At 51.9% G+C, this 26,462-nt stretch overlaps 4 protein-coding genes across 12 annotated transcripts in view; 2 read left to right on the forward strand and 2 right to left on the reverse strand.

Moving 5' to 3' along the window:
* The first annotated feature begins 325 nt into the window (after positions 1–325).
* RNF181 (ring finger protein 181) lies at positions 326–2,675 on the forward strand. 4 transcript variants are annotated; one of them, XM_081254670.1, is made up of 5 exons: positions 365–521; positions 1,585–1,715; positions 1,899–2,008; positions 2,192–2,266; positions 2,535–2,675. In XM_081254670.1, the coding sequence occupies exons 1-5, from the start codon at positions 436–438 to the stop codon at positions 2,592–2,594; spliced, it is 462 nt and encodes a 153-aa protein (XP_081110796.1). In that variant the 5' UTR covers positions 365–435; the 3' UTR covers positions 2,595–2,675. The 4 variants fall into 4 exon arrangements, with proteins under 4 accessions (XP_081110798.1, XP_081110796.1, XP_081110797.1 ...); XM_081254671.1 differs by lacking the exon at positions 365–521 and adding an exon at positions 864–914; XM_081254673.1 differs by lacking the exon at positions 365–521 and adding an exon at positions 873–894.
* Positions 2,675–7,738, reverse strand: TMEM150A (transmembrane protein 150A). Of its 3 annotated transcripts, none has more exons than XM_081254665.1 (8): positions 7,472–7,730; positions 6,769–6,948; positions 6,281–6,328; positions 5,854–5,964; positions 5,152–5,219; positions 4,720–4,847; positions 4,327–4,504; positions 2,675–4,098 (listed from the first exon to the last, which is right to left on the reverse strand). In XM_081254665.1, exons 2-8 carry the CDS (start codon positions 6,933–6,935, stop codon positions 3,860–3,862), a joined length of 939 nt encoding a protein of 312 aa, XP_081110791.1. In that variant the 5' UTR covers positions 6,936–6,948; positions 7,472–7,730; the 3' UTR covers positions 2,675–3,859. The 3 variants fall into 3 exon arrangements, with proteins under 3 accessions (XP_081110791.1, XP_081110792.1, XP_081110793.1); XM_081254666.1 differs by having other exon boundaries at positions 2,762–4,098; positions 5,854–5,940; positions 7,472–7,722; XM_081254667.1 differs by lacking the exon at positions 5,152–5,219 and having other exon boundaries at positions 3,857–4,098; positions 7,472–7,738.
* A 2,622-nt stretch (positions 7,739–10,360) lies between these two features.
* LOC308628101 (UPF0561 protein C2orf68 homolog) lies at positions 10,361–15,950 on the reverse strand. The gene is made up of 4 exons (XM_081254669.1): positions 15,741–15,950; positions 15,539–15,657; positions 14,526–14,677; positions 10,361–14,158 (listed from the first exon to the last, which is right to left on the reverse strand). The coding sequence occupies exons 1-4, from the start codon at positions 15,845–15,847 to the stop codon at positions 14,036–14,038; spliced, it is 501 nt and encodes a 166-aa protein (XP_081110795.1). The 5' UTR covers positions 15,848–15,950; the 3' UTR covers positions 10,361–14,035.
* A 1,585-nt stretch (positions 15,951–17,535) lies between these two features.
* USP39 (ubiquitin specific peptidase 39) overlaps positions 17,536–26,462 on the forward strand; it is a 28,443-nt gene continuing 19,516 nt past the window's right edge. Inside the window, exons 1-5 of one of the 4 annotated variants that reach the window (XM_081253540.1) lie at positions 17,539–17,881; positions 20,770–20,839; positions 22,317–22,411; positions 23,599–23,735; positions 24,965–25,117. In XM_081253540.1, the coding sequence (XP_081109666.1) occupies positions 17,614–17,881; positions 20,770–20,839; positions 22,317–22,411; positions 23,599–23,735; positions 24,965–25,117 (723 nt within the window). In that variant the 5' untranslated portion in view covers positions 17,539–17,613. Of the gene's footprint in view, positions 17,882–20,769; positions 20,840–22,316; positions 22,412–23,598; positions 23,736–24,964; positions 25,118–26,462 lie in introns of all 4 variants that reach the window. The other 3 variants (XM_081253542.1, XM_081253541.1, XM_081253543.1) reach the window with 3 other exon arrangements.

The following is a 26,462-nucleotide window of genomic DNA, read 5'->3' on the forward strand; positions in this document are numbered from 1 at the left end:
GGCTCGCAGAACCGTGATCCCTGGGCCAGGGCCTCCCTCTCTCTCTCACAGACCCCTGACATCTGTCCTGCCGAGACTCTCTGAGCCGCAGAGCGGATGTTGGACCCCTACAGCCCAGACCCTTGGTTTTTCAAGGCTCTAGGGACGCGATCCACACGTCACTCCCACGAACCTACCCTAGGCTGGGACTGCAAGACGGAAGTTTTCTGACCAGCCCCGGCCCCTGCCATTGGTTTCAGCCTTTGGTCACCTGACTTAATCGAGCCAATGAAAGGTGATAAAATTAATACTTCCGCTTTCCCTCAGGCGGAAGAGCCACTGTGCCCGCCTTTCGGATGCTATGATTGGTCACACTCCCTCAACTCGCCAGTTTATTGGCCAGCACCGCGAGGCTGAGGTGTAGCGGGGTCTGAGGGCTGTGGCAGGCCCGCTGCCATGGCGTCTTATTTTGATGAACACGACTGCGAGCCGTTGCACCCCGAGCAGGATGCCCGAACCAACATGCTGCTGGAGCTCGCAAGGTGGGTGCGTGGGGCTGGGAGGTAGGGCTCACGCAGCAGGTTTCTGGGCTGAAGCTGGCCGGAGAAGGCGGATTATCTGGGGGCAGTAGATTCAGAGGAGGACGGATAAATAATCTGGAGAGTTAGTTCCACAGTGAGATTCGGGGGAGGTCGATAATTTGGATCGTCCTTGGAGGGGCCCGGGCAAAGGGGTTCTGGAAAAGACGAGCTGGAGAGTCGGGGGAGTCGGGGCCGGAGGGCAGTGGGTTCTAGAAGGTACTGGAGTAGGCGGGTCATGGGGGCGGGGTAGGGGCCGTGTGGCTGTGAGTAGACATATTCGTTAGGAACTCCAGGCATGGAAGCCACACTGCCACTTGGAATCTGGCTCTACCAGGTCATTCCTGCGTGGCCTGGGTAACTTCTCTGAGCTGTTGCCTCATGTGTAAAATGGGAATAAACAGCCTGCGTGCTTGGGGTTGTCTGATGGCAGCCGTAAGCCATTTCCCGCTGTGCTTTTTAGGTAGTGACCACTACTGAGGGGTAGCTATTAGTACTAGTAGCTGGGCAGAGTATTTATCTGTTAATGCCTAGTGGACTGCGGGGGTAATGAGAAAGTATGGGGGTTTTTTTTGTGTGTGTGTTTTGGCTATGCTGGGTCTTCGTTGCTTCACACGGGCGTTCTCTAGTTGCAGCAAGTGGGGGCTACTCTTCGTTGCGGTGCGCGGGCTTCTCATTGCGGTGGCATCTCTTGTTGCGGAGCATGGGCTCTAGGCGCAAGGGCTTCAGTAGTTGCAGCACGCGGGCTCAGTAGTTGTGGCACGTGGGCTTACTAGTTGCGGCACGCGGGCTCTAGAGCGCACGGGCTTCAGTAGTTGTGGTGCACAGGCTCAGTAGTTGCGCTCGTGGGCTCTAGAGCGCGGGCTCAGTAGTTGTGGTGCACGGGCTTAGCATGTGGGATCTTCCTGGACCAGGGATCAAACCCGTGTCCCCTGCATTGGCAGGTGGATTCTTAAGCACTGCACCATCAGGGAAGCCCCGAAAGTATGATTTTTCTTTGGTTCTGACCTTGGATTCTTCTTCCCAGGTCCCTTTTTAATAGGATGGACTTCGAAGACTTGGGGTTGGTAGTAGATTGGGATCACCACCTGCCTCCACCTGCTGCCAAGACTGCAGTTGAGAACCTCCCCAGGACAGTCATCAGGGGCTCTCAGCCTGGTGAGAACACTAATTCTTTCCACTATTTGGGTCAGGTCTGCCAGACCCACCCCCTCTGGAAGCCAGACTATGGTCTGGCCCTTCAGTTTTCCAGGCCAGGTTGGGGCAAGAAGTGTCCTTCAGGAATGGGAGCTGGGAGGTAGGACCTATAGCAGCTCTCCTGATTAGCACTCCCTCCTCAAGAGCTCAAGTGCCCCGTGTGTCTTTTGGAATTTGAGGAGGAGGAGACTGCCATTGAGATGCCTTGCCGTCACCTCTTCCACTCCAACTGCATTCTGCCCTGGCTGAGCAAGGTACTGCTTCCTTTTTCCCAGCCCTCACCCTGCCCTGGGCCCAGTTCTCAAGCCACTTTCTGTTTATGGACTACTGGGGGGATCAGAGACGGGAGAGGGATAGGGGTGGGATTTGGGAGCTGGAGACGGTTTTTAGCTTATCAAGACCAGACGTGGGCTCGTACACTGCACTGCTTTTCCCAGACAAATTCCTGCCCCCTGTGCCGCCACGAGCTGCCCACTGATGATGACACTTATGAAGAGTATAGACGAGATAAGGTAGGGGGCTGGGTAAGTGGAGTGGGTGGTAACGGGGCTCCCTGAGTCCGTCCTTGATGCTCTCGTTCCCCACCTCAGCAGGCCTGAGGAGGCCTCATGGTCCCTGACCCTGGCGGCCTTCCCAGTGATTTTAGCGAGGGGCAAGAGCCTTGGCATCGCAGGTGCCCAGGGCCTGAAAACAGCGAGCCAGCCCCACGGTGGCTGCTCTGTCCGTTCACCCACAGGCCTTGGGGTACGGCCCCTGCCCAGCGTGCCCTCTTTCCTTCAGGCTCGCAAGCAGCAGCAGAAGCACCGACTCGAGAACCTCCACGGAGCCATGTACACATGAGGTGGCTGGGACGGCACGCCAGTCCTCCTCCACAACACCTTCCTCTTCTGCCTCGAATTCTCATTAAAAGCTTCTTTACCCATCCTGCCGCTCCACTGCTCACAGGCCTGGGCAGGGACCCTGTACCCTCCAGTGGGCCTCTACTGCTATGGGGGAAGGTGGTCCTGAACCGTAGAAGGTACAAGGCTGTGTATCCCTCTCTGCCAAGCCTGCTGGCCTCAGGGCAGTAGGGCCCAGGTCAGGAACTTGGCCACCAACCGGACCAGCCAGGGCTTGGGCCTCTGTGTCTGTGGTTGGAAAGCAAAATATGTCAGGGTCTGGCAGCCAGTAGTTACTTAAAAATGGTGAAGAAAAACTAGCCCATCATCTCTCTCCCTCCCCCTGCAATCTGTAGTCAACCTTAGAATCCCAGGGGCTTCTGACAGACATTTTCAAGTTATTCTCTGTATCCTCCCTTCCCCATACCCCTTAGTGTGGAATCGAGCTTCAAACCAGACTCTGAGCAGGACAGGAAGTGTGAAAGGATCGAGTCGGCTCTTCAGACCGTTTCAAGGCCCAGAAAGGGCTTCAAGCCCTTGCGGGGTATTTGGGTAGCACTTGGCATCCTTTGTTTTTGGCAGTCCTGCTCTCAAACAGCAGTAGGCACTCAGGACCCTCCCTGGGCGCAGAGGCTTTCTCCCATCCTTTGCCTAGGGAAAGCCAGGATCAGGCCCTCTCCGACTCTCCAGAACAGACTACAAACATGCAAATTAAATTCTTTTAATAGATATATATATAAAAAAAAGTACTAAAATACCCACGTGGTTCTGCTGTGTTATTTGCCCTAAAGAAAGGGTGAAGAATCCCAGTGCAGCTCAGTGGGCCCAGAAGTGGGCCTTCCCACAGACTAAAGGAGTGCCCACCCCCGCCCCCAGACGGCTGTCCCTCTCGCTGTTCCCAGCCCCCAATTCCTGCAGCAGGAAACCCCAGTGGCACTGGGGGAGTAGAAGGCACCTGAAGGGCTGGCTGGGTGAATGAGGACACGTGACCTTTAAAACATAAAAATAACACTGCGGTGTAGGGAGCAGGCCGTGTGCAGCTTGGGCAGCTGCCCGGGCCCGCTCCTGTATGGCACGGGTGGGTGTGGGATGGCCACTCCTCCAGGAGCGAGGAAGCCTCGGTCCCAATAGAATACTTTCTCAAAATCGTTTTTTGGTACAAAATAAATGCAAAGGAGATACCGGGTGGGGAGCTGCGGAGGCCGGGCCAGCCACCCTCCCCGGACCTCAGATCATGGCGACGCTCTCAGGGGCACAGTTGAGGTGTGTGGAGGTGCTGCTGCTCCCGGACTTGCAGGCCCGGCCGGGGGCAGGCTGCAGTGCGGCCACCAGTGTCTCCGAGGAGACCGCCCCGAACTCATAGCTGAAGGTGCCGTAGAAGATGAGGATGTCGATGACAAACACCCACTCGCACAGGGCCGCCCCGTGCTGCAGCTGAGAGCTCTCGTGGATGAAGAAGACCCCGCCTGGGATGGGGCTAAGGAAACGTTCAGTGGGACGGGCGGCAGCCTGGCGACACCCTTTCTGCCTCCCCGGACGTGCGGCGAGGCTGGGGCCGCCGGGCCGAGGACCAGGCCTCCCCTCCTAGGAGAGGGGGCCGGAAGACCACCCTGGGTGGGGCGGGTCCCCGTCTTGGGCGGGAGAGGGCCTGGCCTACAGGAGGCGCTCCTGGCCGCCCTGTCCTGGAAGGATACTGAGGATCAGAGAGACAAAGGCGATGGCTGCCAGCACAATCCGCAGGTAGGCCACAGCCAGGTCCTGGGGGGCAGTGGCCCCGTGGTAGGAGAGGGCACAGTGCAGGCAGACAAAGAGCAGCCCGGCAGTGAAGGCCACGCCGGTTCCGACGTAGTGCAGAGACTTGGCGTGATCCACCTGGGCCCGGAGAGAGGGGCTGACCCGTGACGCAGCGCCCCTCCACCCGCCTCCGTCCCCTCCTCCCGGGCTTTTCCCCTCCCGGGCCCTGTTCTTCTCACCCCCAACCTTGAGGGGCAGACCCACAGCTTGGGTCAACCCTCAGGAAACTGAGGGCCCCTGCCGAAAGCCTGGCCCCCTTTGGGGAAGCGCAAGAGGTGGGCAGGCGGGCGCACCTGGAAGTTGCCCACCACCACCAGGCCCGCAGCGTTGGTGCAGCCTGTGATGAGCGTGGTGGTGTTGACCCAGGAATGGCGGCTGTGCTCCAGGAGCTGCCCGTAGCGCAGGAGGCAGATCAGGGCCACTGGGGGAGGAGAGCACAGGTGGGGCCGGCGCTGGCCCTGGCCCAGCCCAGCGAGCGCACCAGCTTCCCCCAGATACTCTGAGGGCAGGAAGGGAACGGACAGGTGGGTGGTGTGCCCTACCAGCGTGGCCGTGTGCAAGTCAGCCTTGGGCCTTCAAGGAACGGAAGAGAAGTGACCCCGCTGGCCTTAGCCTGTGGCGGGGTAGGCGGCGCGAGGCCAGGGCTTCCTGGGCCTCTGTGGGGAGCGGGTGTGAGGGCGGGCGGGACTGAGCGGGTTGGTGGTCGGGCCGAGGGCACAACTCACCCATGAAAGCACCCACGTTGCCAATGAGGCTGAAGAGGCAGCTCTCGGGGGGGTACGTGCCGCACTTGCTGCGAGGAGGGGGCGAGGACAGTGAGGGGGGTTAGGGGCACCGGAAGCCCCATTCTGGCCCGCCGGCTCTCCCTCACCTTATCTGTGCCTGTTCCTTAGCCGGCAAGCCTGACGGATGAGAAGGGCCGGGGTCCCTCACCAACATTTGGCCCTAGGCTGGCCGCACCTCCCCCCAAGGCAGAGCTGGTGTGCGTGCTGGGGTAGGCGGTGCCCGGGATTGCTGGGCAGACCCCGAGGCTCTTGGACTCCCTGAGACGGTCAAGGCCTGCAGGGGGTCTCGCTTCCCTTAAGCCAGAACTTGGGCTGGGCAAACAGAGAGCTTGAACTTCAATCCAGGCGCCTCCACTTACTAGCTGAGGGACCTGGATGGATGACATAGCTCTCACTTTCCTTGCCTATACAATGGTGAAAACAACAGCTGCCTTAGTGCTAGGAGAATTAAATGCCGCTACGCATGTAAAGTATTCAGCACAGGGTCCGGTACATAGTAATTGGTAAGTAATATTGGAATTAAGTGCTCTTCATGGGATTATTATTCCTGAGACCCAAGGACAGGCCTTTTGCTGGGGGTGCTTAGTTGGGAGTCTAGCAGGGCCTTGGGTCTCTGTGACCTGCGCGGTTTCTAGGCCTTACCTGATGAGGGGGACATCGTCCAGGGTGCAGCAGGTCTTGGGGCCCCCTTGCTCAGTGGGGTCAGGAGAGCAGGATTCGTTGTAGGACCTGGCAGGCAGGACAGAGAGTAGCCTGGGGGAAAGGGGTTCCCCCAGGCCCTCGGCCTGTAGCCTCAGGCCTCTCGGAGACCACCCTCCCAGACCTCCCTTGGCAGGGGCAGGAGAGCCCACTTCCCAGGGCCCCCCTGAGACAGAAGCCAAAGGGGCAAATGACAGTGGGAAGCAGGTAGGTGGGCACGAAGCCATGCCTGGGGAGGGGCAGGCGCTGCCAGTGTCAGAGAAGAGCAGTGAGGCCCAGTGTCTCCATCTGGCTCGAGGCAGCCCCGGCCCCAGAGGGAACAGAGATGAAGGGAGCTTTAGAGTGAGGCTGTCTGCAGAGTGCGCCATACCAGTTCTCCACGGGGCACACGTGGTGGTTCATCACGGCCATGGCATACCTGCGGGAGCACAACTGTCACCCTGCCCCATGGTGCACCCAGCCTTCTCCCACTGACTCTTTTCCTTTGATTCTGCCCCCATTCAGCCTCATTGTCCTTTCCGGGGACTCAAATTGGGGTGGCCCTGGGGCTTGATGCCACTCTAGAACCCACAGCCTAGTCCCAAACTAGAGGACCTCTGGAAGTTGCCCTGCCTAGAAGTGTGTCTGTCGGGGCTACCCTGCTGGACAGCAGCGGTGCCAGCTTGTCCCAAGGGGCTATGTGCCCAGGCACCAGGCCAGGCTTTGCAGACAGCCAGAGTGGCCCTGGGTACCACCCTGGAGCCTGCAACAGGACAAGGGACTTTGTGTGTGCCATCAGGCTCCTGTTGGGTGCTGTCCCTCCTCAGCCTGGGTCCATTTTGTCCCCTAGTTGCTTCCCCCATCCCCCTCTTTACTCACACAGTCCATAGGCCAGTGATGGAGAATGCTGACAGGCTGACAGGAAGGAGGATCCAGGCGGTCATGAGGGAGGGGAGCCAGGGTGGTGGTGGTGTGGGGGGAGGACAAGAGGTAGGTGGGGAAGAGGGCGTGGGCCCAGCTACCTTAAAGTACTTCGCCAAAACCATCAGCTGCCCGGGCCTGGTGGAGAGAGACAGGTCAAAGTCCAGGGTCTAGTGACTGGCCAAAGCCGGTGTGGGGGAGAGGAAGGTGGTCAACACCAGATGCAGGGCTCCCGCTGCGGCTCTGCGCGCCCACACTTCGGGCTGAGCCCCCGCCGCAACGTGGACGCCCTCCGGCATCCACAGGGGGCCTCCGCGTTCCACCCAGATGTTCAGAAACGCCGCGGGGCCCTAACATCTGGAAAGGGAGCCACTCTCCCTGGCCTGAGGGTCCCGGGCTGGGAGAGGGGCTGGAGTCAGGACAGTTCAGGGGGCCACGCCAAGGAAAGCCTGGGAGGGGATCCGGGGCTGGGTGGACAGGCGGCCGGGGGCAGGCAGCCACCTGACCATCAGCGCAGCGGGGAAGGGGCGGGTTCACGCGGGAAGCTCAGCCCGGCCCGCTCCCGCCCGCGTGGGCGCCCTGAGCCCACGGTCCGCGAGGCCCCGCGATCCGGGGACCCGCGCCTCCGCAGGTCCGGGGGACGAAGGGGCCCAGTACGCACCTCCCCGGAGCGCCCCGCCGCCGCCGCCGCCGCGCCTGCTCGGCCCCCGCGTGGCGCCGTCCCCGGCTGCGGCCCTCGGAGCTGCCCTGAATGGTTTAAAGGGCCGAGCAGCCCCTCCCCCGGCGCCCCGGGCCGAGCCGCGCCGCCCGCCGGGACGTGGAGTCCGCGCCGCCCCAGCCCTGGCGCTCGCGCCCAGCCGGAAACTACAACTCCCGAGCCCCCGCGCCCGAGTCACGCTGGAGGGGTGGGCGGTGCCCCGACTTCTGGGGACCTGGACGCCGAGGGCGGTGGCGTGGGACCCCAGCGGAGGCTCTGACACCGATGCCAAAAGGAAAGCCCCGTCTACCCTACTCCTGCGGGGAAAGCTTCGGGAGGCGGGGAGCTCCTGGTGTGCACCGCCTTCCCGCTGAACGTGTGATTGTCACTGCGCACGTGGCTGGTGGAAGCCTCCCTCAGCCGCCGCGCACATTTTGCACCTGGACTGGCCGACAGTGACTTCGGGTAGCCTCCCTCCATGTGGCGCCCCGTGCCTGCCGCTGTCCAAGGCGAGGCGGGTCTGCAGAGAAGCAAGCGCAAAGCCTTGGCTGTTCCTTAGGAAACTCTAGCGCTCTGGATTTGGCTTTTGCTTCCCTCGGCTCAGCAAACTCTGGAGGAGGGCTACTTTCATCAGATACATTTTATTTTCAAGGGTACAAGTACACAGTGTACTGTCCAGAAGTCAGTGTCCAAAATGTGTTTCCTGACTGCTGAACACTCACTTGAAACAATATCCATTCTAAGTAGACACACTTGGCCAGGTGTTGGGAGGCAAGAGAGAGGAAGGCAGGAGACCCAGAGCAATCTGGGAAAAAGCAAACAGGATACCGTGAGGATAAATTACCCAACAGCTTCACCAAAATTTATGTTGAATGAAAAAAATGCACAACCTAAAAGTTGAGAATTGTTTTATTCGGTAGACTTTCTGAGGACTCAAGCCCTGGAGGCAGCCTCTCGGATACCTCTGAGGGACTGCTCCAAAGAAGCAGGGGAGAAGCCAGGATGGGAGTTTTTGCAAAACCCAGGTATTTGTAGTATCAAAAGCTTAGCTAAAGACCAGTAAACAGACACCTCAAGTTAATGAATTAGCACTTTGCTAAGAGTCTGGGCTCATTGAAATCATTCCTTTGATATGCACCTTAACTATCTAGGGCCAGTATCCTGCTTTTCTCCACCCTGAATCCCCTCAGGGTGCACAGCTGGGGATGGCTGCAGGCTTGATGGTCACATCTTTTTTCCTAATATGGCGGGAGACATTCTTCGTCCACACTTAACAGGCCAAGGGTGCCCTCCTAGACATTCTTTTCATGATTAAATTAAAAGGGCAGAAAATCTTCCTTTCACACACCGGAAGTGTACCTGGCACTCTAAACGGCAGCCCAGCATCTGTTGGAGCCCTTGAGAGACAACACTGGGGCTGACAGACCTTTACCTGAAGGGAGCGTGGGCCCAGGCTGCTGGGAACCAGGGAGCTTAAGTTCGGCAGCACTGGTGAAGCAAATGTAATAGGCAGAAACAGGGCCCTGTACCATGGGGGAAATGGAGAAGATAAACTAACTGGACGACAGCTTGAGGGAGGAGAAACCTTTCTGGACCCAGTGGAAGGTAAAAATGGAAACAGGAAACCTGTTGGAGGGCCCTCTTCCAAATTGCATCAGCACAAGTAGTTAAATCAGGGTCAAGAAGCATGGCAGTGCACAGCGATCACTGTACAAGAATACCTGGCTGAAGGACCAGCGGGGTGTAAAATCCAGTCCATCTGCTGGCCATGCTGTGCCCCAGGACAAGGGAGTGCCTCTTTCTAATTTACCAAGAAGCACCAACTTCCTGCCCAGGGGTGTTCTCCTTGGAGCAGGCACCTTTTTCTCATCTGCTCAATGGTGCCGTGAACGCTCAGCATTTCCTACTGCTTTGGAAGCTTTGCAATTTTTTTTTAGTATTTTCTTTTTTTGACGTGGACCATTTTTAAAGTCTTTATTGAATTTGTTACAATATTGCTTCTGGTTTTTATGCTTTGGTTTTTTGGCGGGGAAGCATGTGGGATCTTAGATCCCTGACCAGGAATGGAACCTGCACCCCCTGCATTGGAAGGCAAAGTCTTAACCACTGGACCACCAGAGAAGGCCCCTGGAAGCTTTGCAATTCTTTTTTTTCTCTTTTTTTTTTTTTTTTTTGCGGTACGCGGGCCTCTCACTGTTGTGGCCTCTCCTGTCGTGGAGCACAGGCTCCGGACGCGCAGGCTCAGCGGTCATGGCTCACGGGCCCAGCCACTCCACGGCACGTGGGATCTTCCCAGACCGGGGCACGAACCCGTGTCCCCTGAATCGGCAGGCGGACTCTCAACCACTGTGCCACCAGGGAAGCCCACTTTGCGATTCTTAGTCAACATTTACTATCACCTGTTGAGCTGGGTTTCAGTTCCTCTCCAACCACGATCACGGGGAAGGCCTGAGAGAGCTACTCAGGTTCTAAACTGGCCGTTCTATCCTAAAGTAGGGGTAAGGCAAGCACTCCAGAGCCTTGACAAGGAGGCAGATTTTGGTTTAACATGACAATCGGAGTCATCCCTAAAATAGAGAATTAGCCCAAGACAGAAGGGCTCTTCATGGGTAGTCCGTAGGAAGGAGTTGTGTATCAGGTAAAAAGTAGGACCAGATGTCTTTAAAAGGCCCTTCCAGCTCTAATGCCACGTGAGTCTACTTGTTATGCTCCAACCAGGACAGTTCCTAAAACAGGCAGAACAAGAGATGAGATTTCGAGTGCTGATTCTGTGCTGCTGAATGACTTTAGGGCAGCATGTAATCTTCACTTCCTTATGTACACAAGTGATTTCACAACTCTTGGCAAAAACAGTGCTATAAAAATAGTAAGTTTATTGGTTGAAAAAAATACTGTATTGGAAAAGTACCTTCCTTCCAGGATTTTCAAATAATTTCCACGTCACTTTATTCATCCATACGCAGAAACGTTGGAAATGAGAAAAGAGAATGTATAGCTTTTTACACACTTAACGACACAGCCAGTGCAACCAGTCTCATTCTGGTGGCTCTGGGAAGGCAGCGGGGCCATTCACTCTCTTCCCTTCTGGCATCACTCCACCTCCTGGGGAAATCTGGGGTGGTTTGGTCATTTGATTCCTCAGGCACAGGAGTTCAAGGAAGGAGGGAGCTTAAAATGTTTCAGATAATTGTCTCCATTCCATGGTTCTTCTTCCCAAAGAAGGCTCAGAGGTAGGAAAGTTATCTGTCCTTCGTTTTCTTTCTATACGCCTCATTTATATTTGTGACCAGCTGGGGGATCCCTACCCTACCATCCACAAATCCTGCCAGATGCACAGCAAACTGGATACCCACCACCCCAAAGGGTTTCTTCCAGTTTCGTGGGCTCATCTCTAGATGACAGTGCCCCTCAGAGTGGAACAATGGAGACGGAATGTCCCTTTCACAGGCTCATCCACAGGGAGAAGCATTTTTTTTTTTGGCCACGTCGTGAGCCATGTGGCATATTAGTTCCCCGACCAGCAATCAAACCCACGTCCCCTGCATTGGAAGCGCTGAGTCTTAACCACTGGACTGCCAGGGAAGTCCAGGAACAAGCATTTCTTATCGCCCACGTTGGTCCTACTGGCTGGCCGGGCTCCTACTCTCACTCAGTACAAAAAGCTTTGCATTCTCCTTTTCCCTTCTTGCATTACCTTCTTCAAAGACTTCCACACTTGCCAGCTGGCTGGAACTCAAGTTTTAGTGTTTACTCTCGCACAGCCCAAAGCCCCTGCAGGCCCCAGCTTCCTTCTATTAGTCACCACCCACTGTGGCCCAGGAAACACAAAGCCTTAAAATCCAAGGCTCAGCCTTAGTAAGTGAAGACCACTTCATTTTGGATGAACGTGAGATACGCTTGTCAGGCTACGAGACTTTGTTTTTTAAGGCGGCTGAGAACATACCTAGTTAAATGAGTGTTGATTCTGAAGCAGTCTGCCGGAAAGCCCCAGCTAGTCTAATGCTGTTGACACTGCACCAAACAGCACAGGACAGTCCTCTGTGGGACATCTCTAGAGCCTCTGGGAAATGCTCTGGAACATGCTCCTTGAGGGCAAAGCACTGATAGTTGAAAACAGCTGGAAGACATCGAGGCAAGTCCGGTAACCACACTGGGTAGTACTACCTTGGACCGGGATGAGGTGTGCCAGAAGCAACGAGCGGAGCCGTCAGGCTGTCAGTGGGCTGAGGGCCATCACCAGAGAAGCATCTCAGGCACACCTGGAGGGATGGCACCACCACCACCGACAGGCCTGCTCTGAAGGGCAATGCCTCACTTAAGTACCAGGCTTAGCGCTTTATATAGCCTCGTGGCACAAATTAGCTACAAATTAGAATGTTTTCTTGGGTGGAAAATATTTGATATGCACTTGATAAAAGCAAAGGGCCTCAAGAAAAAGCTTACAAGCAAGATATTACCATCATTCTCTTACCTGAGACTGTTAGGATTACACGACAAACACACAGGACAGGATAGGTGCACAATTCTCACAGGATTGGAGGCTAAACTTTCAGGTGCCATGCCCCCAACCTCCTCTTCTGGACTTGTTTCTAAATTCTATAATAAATCCAGGAAACGGGCCATCCAGCCGTGAGAAGACAAACCTCAAATTATTTCCAGACTAGGAAGCCTAAAAGTTCCAGTGAAATCCTATGTCCAAGTCAGAAGATCAGCTGAAGAGCTGGAAGACTAAAATGACTGGTGCTCTGAGCTGCAGGAAGATTGGGGATAGAGTACGGCATAGTCTCCTTGACCCGGGGGGCTCTGGAGGGTAGTTAGAGTTAAAAGTCGAAAGGCACTTGCAGCCTGGCTGAATGAGGACAGACTTTCTCCTTTGAAAGCAGAACTGAGCCCAGGACTGGCCAGTTTAAGGCACTGAACCTTGGGCCAGCCCTGGGGCTCAGGAGCGTGCTGGTCCCTGGCTGCCTTCACAGCCAGGCCCTTCTCATTTACCCACCTCACTCACCTTCCCCGCGAGCTGGGACTTGCTGCATTTTAATGATGGAGCCGAAGTAGCTGCCTTGCCCCATTTCAGAGAGGGTAGATTTGCAGGGGTGTAGGGCATGAACCAAAAGTGCTCTCAGGTGTCCTTTAAGAGAAAAGCTGCTGAGAGGGACCAGCCAGACTGATCTTGAGACCCTGATGAGGAAAAACCTCTGGGGCAGGGGGCTTTGGTTTGAAGAAGTCTCAGTGCTCACGGGCTCACTTAAACCCCATACTTCAAGTCACTGAGGTTAGGCCCATTTGCTGGAAAACTGAAGTGGCTTGGAACTGCAGTGCGTGCGATTGCTTGTGGATTTCTCAGACTGTGGCCCAACCCTGCATTAGGAAAAATGTTCACTTAGGTGAAAGCAGTGATATTCCTGGGATCTTTATTCTCAGGATCTATTGGGAGCTTTATATACTCTATTCTCTTGGGAGGTAGGAAAGGAGAAAACACAGAGCAGGGGAAGCGCAGATGAAAGAGGCTCGTTTCGCTCCCTCCAGGGCTCTCTTCAGGCTTTTTTTTTCTTTTTCCTAACTAGGGCTTGCAACAGGTAATTATTGCTAATGTTGAATTTCCCTTTGTATGTACAGTCAAGGCTGTTAAATCACATTTGGAAACACAGTTTCAGGCTTGTTTTGATAATTCCCTTTTAGCCTGAGCAGAGGATGGTCTGTTCACAGCTAGGGATGAGGCTGGAAGCTGGAATTCTGTAGTCCAAACCCCGGCAGGTTTTGCTGCAAGAAATCCTCACAGTTTAGTCCTGGCATCATCTTTCTACATCTCCTTACCTAGACCGTGTGAAGCGGTGGAGCATGGGAGAAACCTGCAAAAACCACGGAAGGGGGAGGAAGACATGCTCACAAGTAGGCGTCAAAGAGGATCATCTCCCTCGACTGGTATCAGAATTACTGGGAGAGCTTGTCAGAAAGGTAGACCCCAGAACCCCATCTCCGAAGTCCTGAGCATCCCTAGGTGAGCAGTCACACTGGGAGGTGGGGGGCGGGGTGGAACTGATGGATTGGGAGACAAAAAAGATGAAGGAAAGAAAAGAACAAAGGAACAGAGCCGAAAAGATGATCTAGGAAAGCACGGATGGAAGTGAACAGAAACACAGAAGAAAGGAACCATAAAATAACAAACGGGGCTTAAGGAGCTGGGCAGAGCAGCGTGGGCAGATGCCCTGGGGCACGTGACCTTGGTGAGAAAGCAGCATGTTGGCAGAAGGTCTCATAAGCCTCATCTCTCCCCGAAATCTCTGCTTCCAGAACACCAAGCTAACCATACAAAATTCTCAAAAACGTCCAGAACATTAGGCTGGTCAAATGGGCCAATATTCGAGAAAGAATGGCTACAAGGGAGGTGGCCAGGCGTAGTCCCTGTGACACCCTTTTCCTGTGGATGTGGCAGTTCTGGGGCGGGGGGGCCGGTCCTCAAGATCAGCTCAGACTGGTCCTGGCACCCCCAAACTAGGGGCGGCTCCCTGGACAGCGACTCCAGTCTGGTCAGTGTCGGTCCTGGCGCTTTGCAATCTCCTCCTGTACGCGCAACTTGAGGGCCTCTCGCATGGGTGGCTCCAGAGGCGTGTGTGCGGACACCTCCTCGCTCACCCTTCCTGGATCATCATCCTACGTGGAGGAAGAGTCAGGAAGCTCAGGGCCTGGCCTCTTCTGAAAAGGCGACCTGCCCCGTCCCTAGACAACACTCTCACAGAACTCTGTTTGACTCACAACTTCTGGCAAGTGCCTGTCATTTCCCAGGTGTCCCCTGTAACAGGGACTCTCAACTGGGGGCCACGAGCCCTCCCTGTTGCCTGCTGAGAATCACTGTGTGACGGGAGTGACTTGTGCTCAAAAGCATCGCCCAGCAGTCTGTGCTGTCCATGTGCAACAAACACTTCCCACGGGCCCTGAGGAAAACAGTGGCTCCAGGTCTGGCAGTGATTTCCATCACGGCCCAGGACCTTCAGGCTGCAGCTGTTTCCATCGGGCATACCTGATACACGATAACTGAAGTGACGTCTCCGCTGTCCGCCTCATATTCTAAGCAGAAGAGCTGATGGCCAGGGGGCTCTGGCTCAGAGCTGCCACTACTGCTGCTTTCACCAGACTCCTCACAGCCTGGGCTGCCTGGGTGGGTAGAGCCATCTGGAAGGATGAACCAGAGTGAGAGGGAAGGGAGGAAGGCTGCTGGAACCCCTGCCCAGAGATGATACAGGAAAACATATTGTAAAGCCCCAATCTTCTCATGGACCCAGAATGTACGTGTGTGTGTGTGTGTGTGTGTGTGTGTGTGTGTGTGAAATCAGCCGCCTATCAGGAATTTTATTCACCTTTGTATCCCTGCCCCAGGACCAGCACAGTCCTACCACCCAGTCGGTATACAGTGCACATCTGTCTACACGGTTGGAAGGTAGTGGAAAGGTGAATAGGGTTCTGCCTGGGTTCAAATCCAGGCTCTGCCATTTACTTCTCTGAGATCTCCAACAACTTACGAAACCTCTCTCTGCCCATTTCCCTGACTGCGAAACAGAAATGATAACAGTTCCCATCTTACCGGGTCCTCTGAAAGCTAAATGAATGACTGCACATAAACTCTAAAAACACTCATAAGGGAAGCTCAGCAAATTTAGCATCGTACGTTAACTATTGTAATCTCTAGATCGCAAGTAAGCTGGGGAAAAGCCCATTAACTGGGTTTGGGCTTCATTCCACAATGATGTCCTCGTCTCTTAGAGCTGCGCCAAACTTTTTTCGTGTTAGCTGGTGGGAGTGCGAAAATATAGTACGCTGGGGGCAAAGCGGCGGACAACTTGCCGACTCTCAGGGACGTTCGGTACTAGTGATGCTTAACTGCGGGCCTTGAGCCCTCCCTGTGCTGCGGGCAGAATCACTGAGCCGCGATTGGGGAGCGTCGAGATAGACGTTGGAAATGAAATGAGCCTTGGGAGATAGGACATAGTTTTTTCCCAGACAGAAAAGAAGAGCGCGCGGGGCGTGCGGCCTCACCTCGATGTCGCGGCAGGTACACCTGCAGGTCGGGCTTTCGGGGCCGAGTGGGCGCGGGCGTGTGCCGCCTCCTCGCCTTCTCCTTGGCCGCCTGCTTCACCTTCTTGTCGTAGTCGTCCCTGCGGGGAGCCGAGCGGGAGTCAGGGACGGCCGGGCCAGGCCAGGCTGGGGCTGGCAGCCGTGGCGCGGGGCGGGGCGGTACCGGGCGAGCTGGTTCCGTCGGATGTGGTGCACGAAGCCGTGGCTCATGTCCAGCCGCCCGCCAGGCTTGCAGCAGAGCCCGGGCCCGGGCCCCGGCGCCGCTTCCATCTGGAGGCCCTGTGCGCGGAGCCGTGGCCACCGCCGCCGCCGCCGTCTCCTCAATGGCCCCAACTGCCACCCTACTGCCCCGAGAGCTCCGCGCCCCTCCTTGCTCGACTTTCGAACCTGCGCCTTGACGTCGGTCGGGAAACGGCCAGCCGGGCCGAATGTCCCAGCGCGCGGAGTTCCTGGAGCGGGCGCGGCGGGGCGGGGCGGGGCGGGGCGGGGGGGCAATGGGGCATGCGCAACTTCCACTCCCGGGCGGGGCTTTTCTTTCATTGGGACATTATCAGTAGGAAACCAGGATTTAGGCTTAGCGCTGCTACATCAGAAAATCCAGAAAAACACAAAGCACCCATCACACCATTCAGCGTTCGGTGTGGAGCCTTCTCGTCCTTTTTCCTGTGCTTGGATGCTGTGAAACTCCATCACCAGCTGCGTGACCTTGGCTGACTGTTGAGCCCCAATGTGTCTCAGTTTACTCATTTGTAAATGGGGGCACTGAGATCACCTACCTTCAGAGAGATCGTGAGGAGGCGAGTGCCAGGGCAGGGCACACAGCGGCGCCCCGGCCGCCCAGCCCAGCCCGCGGCCCGCCCGGGGCTCCGCGCCGCCGCCGGCGGGGACGCTCCTTCCAGCCCGCCCAGCACCAGAGCTCTGCGGACTTTCCCGCTGCCCAGCTCGTCTCGGCGCCCACCGGACCGATGTCTTAATTCTCGGCGTGGGAGGACCCAGGGCCTTTCAGGCGTCTGAGCCTGTGCCATTTTTGAATCCTCTTTAAAAAGAGACAAAAGTAGGAATCCGTGATTAGAACAGGGACAGACTGGTACATCCACACAGTGGGATGCCGCTGAGCAATCAAAAGGAAGGAGCACTCAACAACTTGGATGAATCTCAAAACAAATACGCCGAGTGAAAGAGGCCGGGGATAAAAAGAGGACTCTCTGGGTGCTTCCATTTATATAAGACTCTAGAAAGTGACACTGATCTCTAGCGACAGAAAGCAGATCAATGGTCGGGGCAGGGGAACACTTTTGGTGGATGGTGGTTAGGTTCATTATCTTGATCGTGGTGGTGGTTTCAGAGTGTATACATACCTCTATCAGTATTCAGCAAATTGCACACTTGAAACGTGAATTTTATTGTACGTCAATCACACCTCAGTAGAACTGTACAAAGTATTGAATAGTTCAGGGTTGTGGAAGGGGTCGTGAAAGTCACAGACCCTGAAGCTTGAGCTTTATTAGCGTCACTAGTCTCCTTCTGCTCGTCGTTTGCATTTTTCTGTGATACCAAGAACAATCCTCTAAATGTGGAATTAGAGCCGTCGTATTGCTCCACGAAGGCGATGACTTGGGGATGTCGCCTAGTTCTGTGCGGGGCCGTCGGTCTCCGAGGCGCGGAGACTGAAGACGACCTGCCAATTCTGGTTTGGGGACACAGAGTATCTTGAAGACACCTGGGGCCCAATGACAACTTTTTTTATCCAGAATATCCGCAGCCAGTGAAAGGTTCCTGCCTCTTTAAGCTGGTAATAATGAGTAAAGTGGCAGTAGGCCCGCCTATCGGTCTCAGGCGCGCGCGCATCCGCAAAGACCCGCCCCCCCCCCCCCCGAGGCGTAGTACTTCCCAGAAGTTCTCTGCGGCGTGATTTGTCCCCATCGGCGACTCGTAGAAAACCTTGGGCTTGATAGCAGCTCCGTTTCTGATTGGCCGCTTGCCGCGTGCTCGGTCTTCCCTGGAGTCTGCGCCGGGCGACTCGGCCGGTAGTGGCGATGTCCGGCCGGTCCAAGCGGGAGTCTCGTGGTTCCACCCGCGGGAAGCGCGAGTCCGAGTCGCGGAGCAGCTCGGCTCGTGTCAGACGGGAGCGAGATCGGGAGCGGGAGACCGAGGCTCCCAGCTTCCGGGGCAGTCCGGTGCGCGTGAAGCGGGAGGTCGAGCCGGCGAGCGCGCGCGAGGCCCTGGCGCCTGTGGTCCCGGCGGTGCGGGTGAAGCGGGAGCGCGAGGCCGACGAGGACTCGGAGCCTGAGCGGGAGGTGCGAGGTGCGCGGGGCCGGGCGCGGGTTCCACTTTCGCGTTCTTCTTTTTCTTTTTCCAACCTTGTCTCCCCACGGGGAAGTCACACTCCACTGGCGACCCGACTCCGTTTTAATGAGGATAGTACTCGTCTTGATCAGGATCGTAGCTATAGCATTTCTAACAGTAATAAGAACAGGTAGCTTTCCTTTATCGGATGTCTAATGCGGGCCAGGCGCTGTGCTAATTGTTTTACAGATGTTCCTTCTTTTTAGTTTTTTACAAAATACCTGAGGAATGAGTCCTGCCGTAATTTCTGAGCGGAGAGCCTGAACGCTGTGCACTTGGACCACACTGTCCTGTTATCCAGGGTTGTAGCAGGCAGGAGGTATGGATTCTAGTCCTGCCTCTGAGACTGAGTCACGGTGGTTTGGGAAAGTGATTTTCGCGTGTCTGTCCCTCTCTAGGTTAACGGAAGGAGTCCTGGAACCCATGACCTTTGAGAGCCCTAATAAGCCAGGGAGTCTGTCAGTTCCCATCCATGACTGTACCCTCTGCCTCGTTCTGCTGGACTCATTCTGCTTCTCTTAGTAATTTCTGGAGACTTCTTGGCCAAGCCACGGTACTCTGTAGTGTGTACACTCTTTTCCAACTTGTTGATATCTTACCCACCATTAAGTAGGTTTCTATCACTTCTGAAGCTTTTCCTGTTTACCTCAATTACATCTTTTCCTTCTCTGAACTTGGAACTTCTGCTTTGAACATGTTCCTATGTACTTGTTTTCTGGTGAGTTAGCAGGTGAACATATCACAGGGCTACATGTTAGGGGCAGTGTTCATTGGTGGGGGGGGCGGTCTTCATTCTCCAGGATTTTATAATTCTGTCTCTGCACCTGGTTGTCTATATAAGATTATACTCTTATGCTAACTCTTAAATTTGTAGTTCAGGGTCCTGTGTTTGACATGTTTTTATATTACGCTCAGGGTCCAGAATAGCACCTTGCTCGTGGAAAGTGCTTGATAAATGTTCTTTGAATAATCTAGTTAATAATTTCAGGGTATTCTTTGATTTCCTTTACTTAAATATTCTGTCAGCCTCACGTTTCCCTTTCTTTGGAAGAGAAATTGTTTCTTAGATATTTTGTATAGTTGTGGTAAGGAGATTGTTTTCTCTGGGACACACTGGGATCCCAGTTGAGGTTACTGCCGTTTTTTTCTTTTCCCTTTTATTTTTTTCATGAAATAGATTATAGATACTAAGATGAGCTAAATGTCATGCACATGTATAGTTTAAAGAAGAGTGTGGCTATGTATCCTTAAATCTACCACTTGTCAAGAATTGTGAAGGGTCTGAGATTTTACCCTTTTTGTACGCTACCAAGTTAGCCTGCCATGGTTTCACGGATGCTGATGGAAGTCATGGAGCTATTGGGCTTGAGACAGCTTATTGCAACAATAACAGTAGCCAGAATATAGCATTGTCACTTCCCTGAGTCAGTTCCCACAGCGCAACACGATGAGAACCCGTACACACAGTGCGTGGCCTCACAGGACAAGAACTGAGCTTAGAGAACCCAAATCTTCTATAATAGGCTGTGAGCTTGCCTCCCCTTTGCTCTGTAGGGACACACTGTCTCCTACTTCCAAAGCTATAGAAACAAACTTCACTATACAAACAACTTTGACAAGATAGTCTGGAGGTAGTCCGTGCCTCTGGTCCTAATATGTGCAGAAGTTTGAGAGACCCATGGAGAGTTGCCTCCCGACGCTGTTCAGCTTAAGAAGTGGTACTTAACCAGTACCGTAGAAGCTCCCATAGGCCCCTTCCCAGTTGCATCTGCTTTCCTTGCTTGCTTGGGTAATCACTGAATTTTTTCTAATCATTTCTACTTTTATTATTTTATCATTTACAGTTTCACCTCACATATACGTCCCCAAGTAGAACTGTATTTCATTTTGTATTTGTTATAAATGGAATCATGCTATATGTTGTCTTTTTTTTTGGTTAGCCATATTGTTGAGGTTTATCCGGGTAGATGTTCACGGCAGCACAGTGTTCTATTGATGATATGCCAAAATGTATTCCTCCCATTTGTATATGTTGTAGACATTTGGGTTGTTTCCAGTTTGGTCTCTTTCAAATATTGCTGCTATATATATTCTTTAGTAAAGCATTCCTGATGGCGCATGTGCAAAAGTTCTCTAGGGTATATAAATAGAAGAGAGATTGCTGGGCCAAACGGTCTGTGTATTTTCAGCTTTGATCTTGCTGTACTATTTTCTCAGAGGTTGTAACAGTTTATACTCCCACCAGCAGTTGCATGAGCATTCTCATTGTTCCTCATATTTGCCAACACTTGGAATTGCCTGATTTTATCTTTTCCTCTCTGGTAGGTGTGAAGTGGTATATCATTCATTGTGCAAGGAAATTTGCATGTTCTTGATTACTGGTGAGGTTCAGCATCTTTTCTTTTCCTTTCTTTCTTTCTTTTTTTTTTTGGCCATGCTGTGAAGCTTGCAGGATCTTAGTTCCCCAACCAGGGACGAACCCCAGCCCCCTGCAGTGGAAGCACAGGGTCCTAACCATTGGATGGCCAGGGAATTCCCAGCCTTTTTTCATACGTTTGAGGGCTGTCTTCCTCATTTTCTTTTGGGTTGTCTTTTTTTTTGTTTTAATCTCTTCACCAGATTTCTTCATGTAAGCGCACGCAGTTCCTTTGTTGGTTATCTGTGTTTCAAGTATATTCTCTCAGTTTGTGGCCTGTTCCGTTAAGTGGGCTTTTTTGGTGTTGTCAGGCTACCTGTACAGGAGCTCATCCTGATTAATTTTTCCCATTTCTGTGTTTGTTTGTACTGGTAGTTGACCCTGAGTATGGGTTTCCCATTTTCAGAGCTTTGGATGCTTTTCCTTTCAGCAAAGAATGGCCGCATGGATTCTGAGGATCGGAGGAGCCGCCACTGCCCCTACCTGGATACCATTAACAGGTCGGTAGCACAGGAATGCCCAGGGCAGCAAAAGAACGGTGGAGTCTCTGCAGAAAGTTCTTTGGACTGTACGTTAGAAATACCTTCCCGGGCTCCCCTGGGGGCGCAGTGGTTGAGAGTCCGCCTGCCTACGCAGGGGATGCGGGTTCGTGCCCCGGTCCGGGAAGATCCCACATGCCGCAGAGCGGCTGGGCCCGTGAGCCATGGCCGCTGAGCCTGCGCGTCCGGAGCCTGTGCTCCGCAGCGGGAGAGGCCACAACAGTGAGAGGCCCGCGTACCGCAAAAAAAAAAAAAAAAAAAAGTTCCAAAACTTTACCTCTTTTAAAGCTTTCTGCCCAGAAAACTGTGCTTCTTGCCTTGTTTTTGAATCTTTGCCCTTCAATTTAAAGTGTCAGAGAGCATGTTGTTTTAGGGTGGGCATATGCAGAAAGAGCTTTTAGCTCCTTTTAATTTGTATGAGGAAATAAAGGGAAATGTGGTGTCAATGACAAGAGCAAGCTTAAATATTATTGAGCACTGACTGTGTGCTAGGTACTACTGTAGGTGCCTGGGGTTCAGCAGAGGAAAATCAGACAAAAATATATCCTGAAGCAGAGGTGTTTACCCTATCTTGGTACTCTTTGATCCCAGATGCATTTTAGGATGGTTTTTCATTTATGCCCTAGGGTGGCACTGTCTAAGAGGCTTTTTTTGCAACAATGGAATTACTCTTTAAGGGCTGTCCATTGTGGTAGGGACAAGCTACTTGTGGATATTGAGCACTTGAAATGTGGCTTGAGGAACTGAATTTTTAATTTTAATTATTTTACTTTTAAACACCAATAGCCGTGTGTGGCTAGTGGCCCCTTTAACTGACAGTGCAGCTTTCCTGGGACCATTACCAATTAATTAGAGTTAATGCTTGAGAATGAATCCCCTTGCCACCTGTGAATTCAGTGGAGGTAAATTTTCTTTTATCACTTAACCCGCCCAGTACTCATATACCATTACTTTGCACTTGAATAGATGGATCTGTTTGTCGGTATTCCCCTAAAGTTCTTCAGGCTTCCCATTTATTTTTATGGACAAAAATAAAATTTTCTTTTATGAAAGGGTTTATTCACTCTTTTTATGTCCTTCCTTTAATGTCTTTTAATTTGGAATGCTGTTGGGGCCCTGTTACTTTAGTCCTACTTGTGGCTTTTCCTCCAGAGAAAGTAATGGAAGATTCTCAACTGGTTGTGAATACTCAAAAGAAAGAGGGTCGTTGGTGGAGATACCTTTGCACTGCTTTGGGGCTTGGTGGGTGGCGGTGCTATATTAAATGCCTAAGTAAGGAAGCTTTACTGTTCCCCACGGTTTGTATGTGATTGTTGAACTGTTCTGTGAAGGCGGCTGTGTGACTGCAGAACAGGGAGCCAGGGACACTGCTTCGCTCAGGTGCTCACCTAGGCAACCATCCCTATTAATTGTTTCTGTTTTGTTTTGGTTCTCTTAGGAGTGTGCTGGACTTTGACTTTGAGAAACTGTGTTCCATCTCCCTCTCGCATATCAATGCATATGCCTGTCTGGTGTGTGGCAAGTACTTTCAGGGTAAATAAATGTTTTGCATCACATTTTCAGCACTAGCCACAGTTCTATTCGGGGATTTTTTTTTTTTTAAGTAAGCTGCTGTTAGGAGTCATGTCTAATAAGCCCTATCTCTGTTCCCAAGAAGTTGGAATACTCTTAGAAAATCCACGGGAGGTTCTCTTATTGGTCAGAACCTGAATACATGGGAAAGGGAGAAAGAACTAGCCATATGAGAGACTATGAAGGAAGTATCAGAGACTCTGGGTATTTGAATCTCTGATGTTTTCTATACTTATGTCTTTTTCTGAGAATCCTTTTACTCTAAGGACTTTTACATTCTGTTCTTTTCTGGAAATTTATTATTTCAGTTCATTCAGAGCAAGCAAATGCTTTGTACACAGTATAGTGGAGGATTCAAAAGAATTATAAACTACATTCTTTGCTCTAATTAGGATCTTATAAACTGTCAAGGTTAACATGTAAAACAATCAGCAAACTCTCTTAAGACCATAAAGATTACTGCTGGACTGTGTGGCGCTGAGTATAAATAAGGATGATAGGAGTTGAAATATGCAAAGATCATTGTTAGCTGGAGTGTTTGTGTAGAGTTATGGAGGAGGTGGAACCTGTACTCTGTGTGCAGGACATAGAGTTTGAATAGGTTAAGGGTGAGGTGCTCTAGAAAGGAGTGGCAACGTGAACAAAAGTATGTAGGTACAGGATTGTCGTGAATGTGGACAGTTGAAAACTCAGGACTAAGTGATGATGGACTGTCACAGATACGTACGTGTGTATGTGCAAATCTGTGTATGCATGTACGTACATGTACTGTATGTAATATATACATGGATATTCCTAGTTTCTAATACATGAAACTAGCTCATATACCTAAACACATGCATATATACACACACACAGACACACACACACGCACAAATACACCCACACATATTTTCTATGTTCATGTATATGAAATTAGTTCCCTCATGTCTCGTGCCATCTAGGGAATAAAGATAATGCGCTATCCTTTCTTGCTAATTTTCGTGATGAGAGGAGTTCATGTGGGAGATTCCTTCCGTGGATGGCATAGTACTTTGTATTTGCTGATACTAGCGTGTTCTGGTACAAAATAATGAAAGGACAGTTACCCCTCATCTGTGTGCCGTGGAGCCTGCCCTCCTCTCATAGCCTCTCTCTCTTCCCTCCAGGCCGGGGTTTGAAGTCTCACGCCTACATCCACAGTGTCCAGTTTAGTCACCACGTCTTCCTCAACCTCCACACCCTCAAGTTTTACTGCCTGCCAGACAACTATGAGATCATCGATTCCTCGCTGGAGGATATCACGGTGCGTGTCCAAGCGGGTTGCTTTGGAACTAGTTATCCTGGGAGCCACCCCAGGGCTCCTGAGGATCTGCCCCACCCAAGGTCAGGGAAGAGTCTCAGTCCCTTGGGCTTCGAGGGGCTCCTTTCGCCTTGGGAGGAACCAGGGAAACAGAGCAAGGAGGTCACCATCCATAATTTTGGCCCGTGGTCTACAGCCTAGCTCTCGTTTCTGCTTTTAACGTTGAGGGTTAGGACTGAAGAAATACTGCTACTTTTCAATTAGGGTGAAAGCATTTTTGTGAAATAAATTATCCCTCCATATTTTGGAGTAGGGATGTGAATTGGGCCTGCTGTAGGACAGTGGATGCCAAGAGGTACACCAGCTTCCGGCTACTTTTGACACGATGCTGCCAGAATGGCCAGCATGTCCATCTGTGGGCTCTGGTTTGTGACCTGTGCCAAGAGTCACTGCACTTAAGTGGGGAGTATGGAAAGTCCTCTTGGGCTTTGATTACTGTTGGAACTGTTGATTATTGCTTTCCTTTTCAGCAGTGGCTGCATGTTCAATAGAGTTGAATGCTCTATTTATTAAGGAAAGCTTGGTTTTCGGAGTATTTGAAACACTACTTACTCCACTTCCATAAGTTTTATAACAGTCTATTAAAGTTGAAGTTAAAGTGGTTAAGGACAGTATTTACAGATGGAGAAACTGAAAGGAATTCAAGCTTTCAAAGTGAGTGAGTGGCGACCTCTGACCAGTGTGTGACATGATGACCCTCATAGGTCTAGGACAGGGAAGGTTCTGATCCTGCCCCTCCAGCCACAGGGAGTCCTGAGATCTGTCCTGCACAGATAGGAGGTGACACTCCTGTTCCTGCACCGGGCCCATGCGCTGGCTCTGTGTGAGGTCCCACCTGGGACACAGACTCCTGCCTCCTGCAGACTTGAGTGTCCTGCAGCTTCTCCCTGTTGTTTGTCATGGGTTTGCCCGGACCTGCGGTCTGAGGACAGGCCTGGGATTCAGTGACTTTGGGTTAAACACAGAGATCACCTTCTAGATGAGCAATGTGGAGCCGGGCCCATTCCATGTTACCTCAGTCCTTAGACCTACTGTCGGGAGCCCTTTGGGTGGGTGATGAGACGTTCACGACCAAAGTATCTTTTCTTTTGGCAGAAATTGCTGTTGCGGATATATCTTGTGAACTCTGTAGACTGCCCTAAAACAGCCTAGGATTTTCTTTTGCTTTGCAGTATGTGTTGAAGCCCACTTTCACAAAGCAGCAGATCGCTAACTTGGACAAGCAAGCCAAGTTGTCCCGGGCATATGATGGCACCACTTACCTGCCTGGTATCGTGGGCCTGAATAACATAAAGGCCAACGACTACGCCAATGCCGTCCTTCAGGTAGGTTGGAGGTGGGAACCATGAGGGAGGGGGTAACCCGGGAACACTGTGAAGCTTGGCTGAGAAACAGCTGCCTTCTGGTGGAGTGCAGTCAGGTGGTCCTCACACCCCGAGTCTTGCCAAGGACTCTTCTTGGGTGTTTGTTCTGTACCAAGCAGGACATTCCTGTCTGCTTGAGGGGCTGCCGCCAAATGGTGGGCCTGTTCCAGCCTCTGGAGCTTCCAGGGAATGGGGGGTGGAGCTGCACGGGGCCTGCAGTACCAAGTAAGAGACACGTGAGCTAGATGATGCTTTTTCTTTTCATGGTGCAGATGTGCATTGTGCTGGCTCTGTGATGTCTCTGTCCTGCCCCTGTGCTGAAGTCCTGCAGTGGGAAAGGCAGAAAGCCAAAGTTGTCCTGTTTGCAATTGTTTTGCTTTTTAAAAAAATTACACAAGTAATATGCGCATATTGTAGAAAAAGTAGAAAACGTTGCTAAGCATGAGAAAATAAATAATCATCCTACTTCACTCAAAAAAAAATTGGTTAAAAAGAACTATAAACAAGCACTTGCGTAGGGGGCAGATATAGAAAGTATAAAATAAAAGCTTCATTCCTTTCCCTAGTACTCTGTCCTGGGGTAGTTAGCAGTATAGAGAGACCTCCAGAACTTTATTCTAAAGGCATGTACACAAATGCATTATATCCTGTCATGTGGCAATATTATGGTTTATTTTGTTATTTCCCAATTGATACATAAAGTTTCACTTGTCTCACATTTTTATTTCTGTTACCAGTGTTGCAGTGGGTATTCTTCTATATATATATATATAGTCTTGCACTTCTTGTGACAGTTACATTTTGTTATATTTCTTTTCTAGACTTGAAAAATACTTGTATTTTTTATCTATAAAGTAATGTAGTATGTATATGTATCTTTGTATGTATTTTAACTTAAAAGCATATTATGAAATCAATAAATGTTCTTGTGCAGCATCCTTAATGTTTACATGTCAGTCCATTTTGTTGAATTTAATTTATTTAACCTTCTCTTCTTGTATTAATGCACCTTGGGCCTAGATTCTAGGCTGTAGGGGGTTTGTAGCAATTTACAAACCCACCAGCAACACAAAAGGGTATTTTTCTTTTTCTTTTTTTTTAAATTGAAGTATAGTTGATTTACAGTGTTGTGTTAGTTTCTGGTATACAGCAAAGTGATTCGGTTATGCATACATATATATATATTCTTTTTCATACTCTTTTCCATCATGGTTTATTACAGGATATTGAATATAGTTCCCTGTGCTATACAGTAGGACCTTATTTATCTATTTTATATGTAGTGGTTTGTATCTGCTAATTCCAA

Source organism: Mesoplodon bidens, assembly GCF_964165515.1.
Source record: "Mesoplodon bidens genome assembly, chromosome: 14".
Taxonomy (NCBI): Eukaryota; Metazoa; Chordata; class Mammalia; order Artiodactyla; family Ziphiidae; genus Mesoplodon; species Mesoplodon bidens.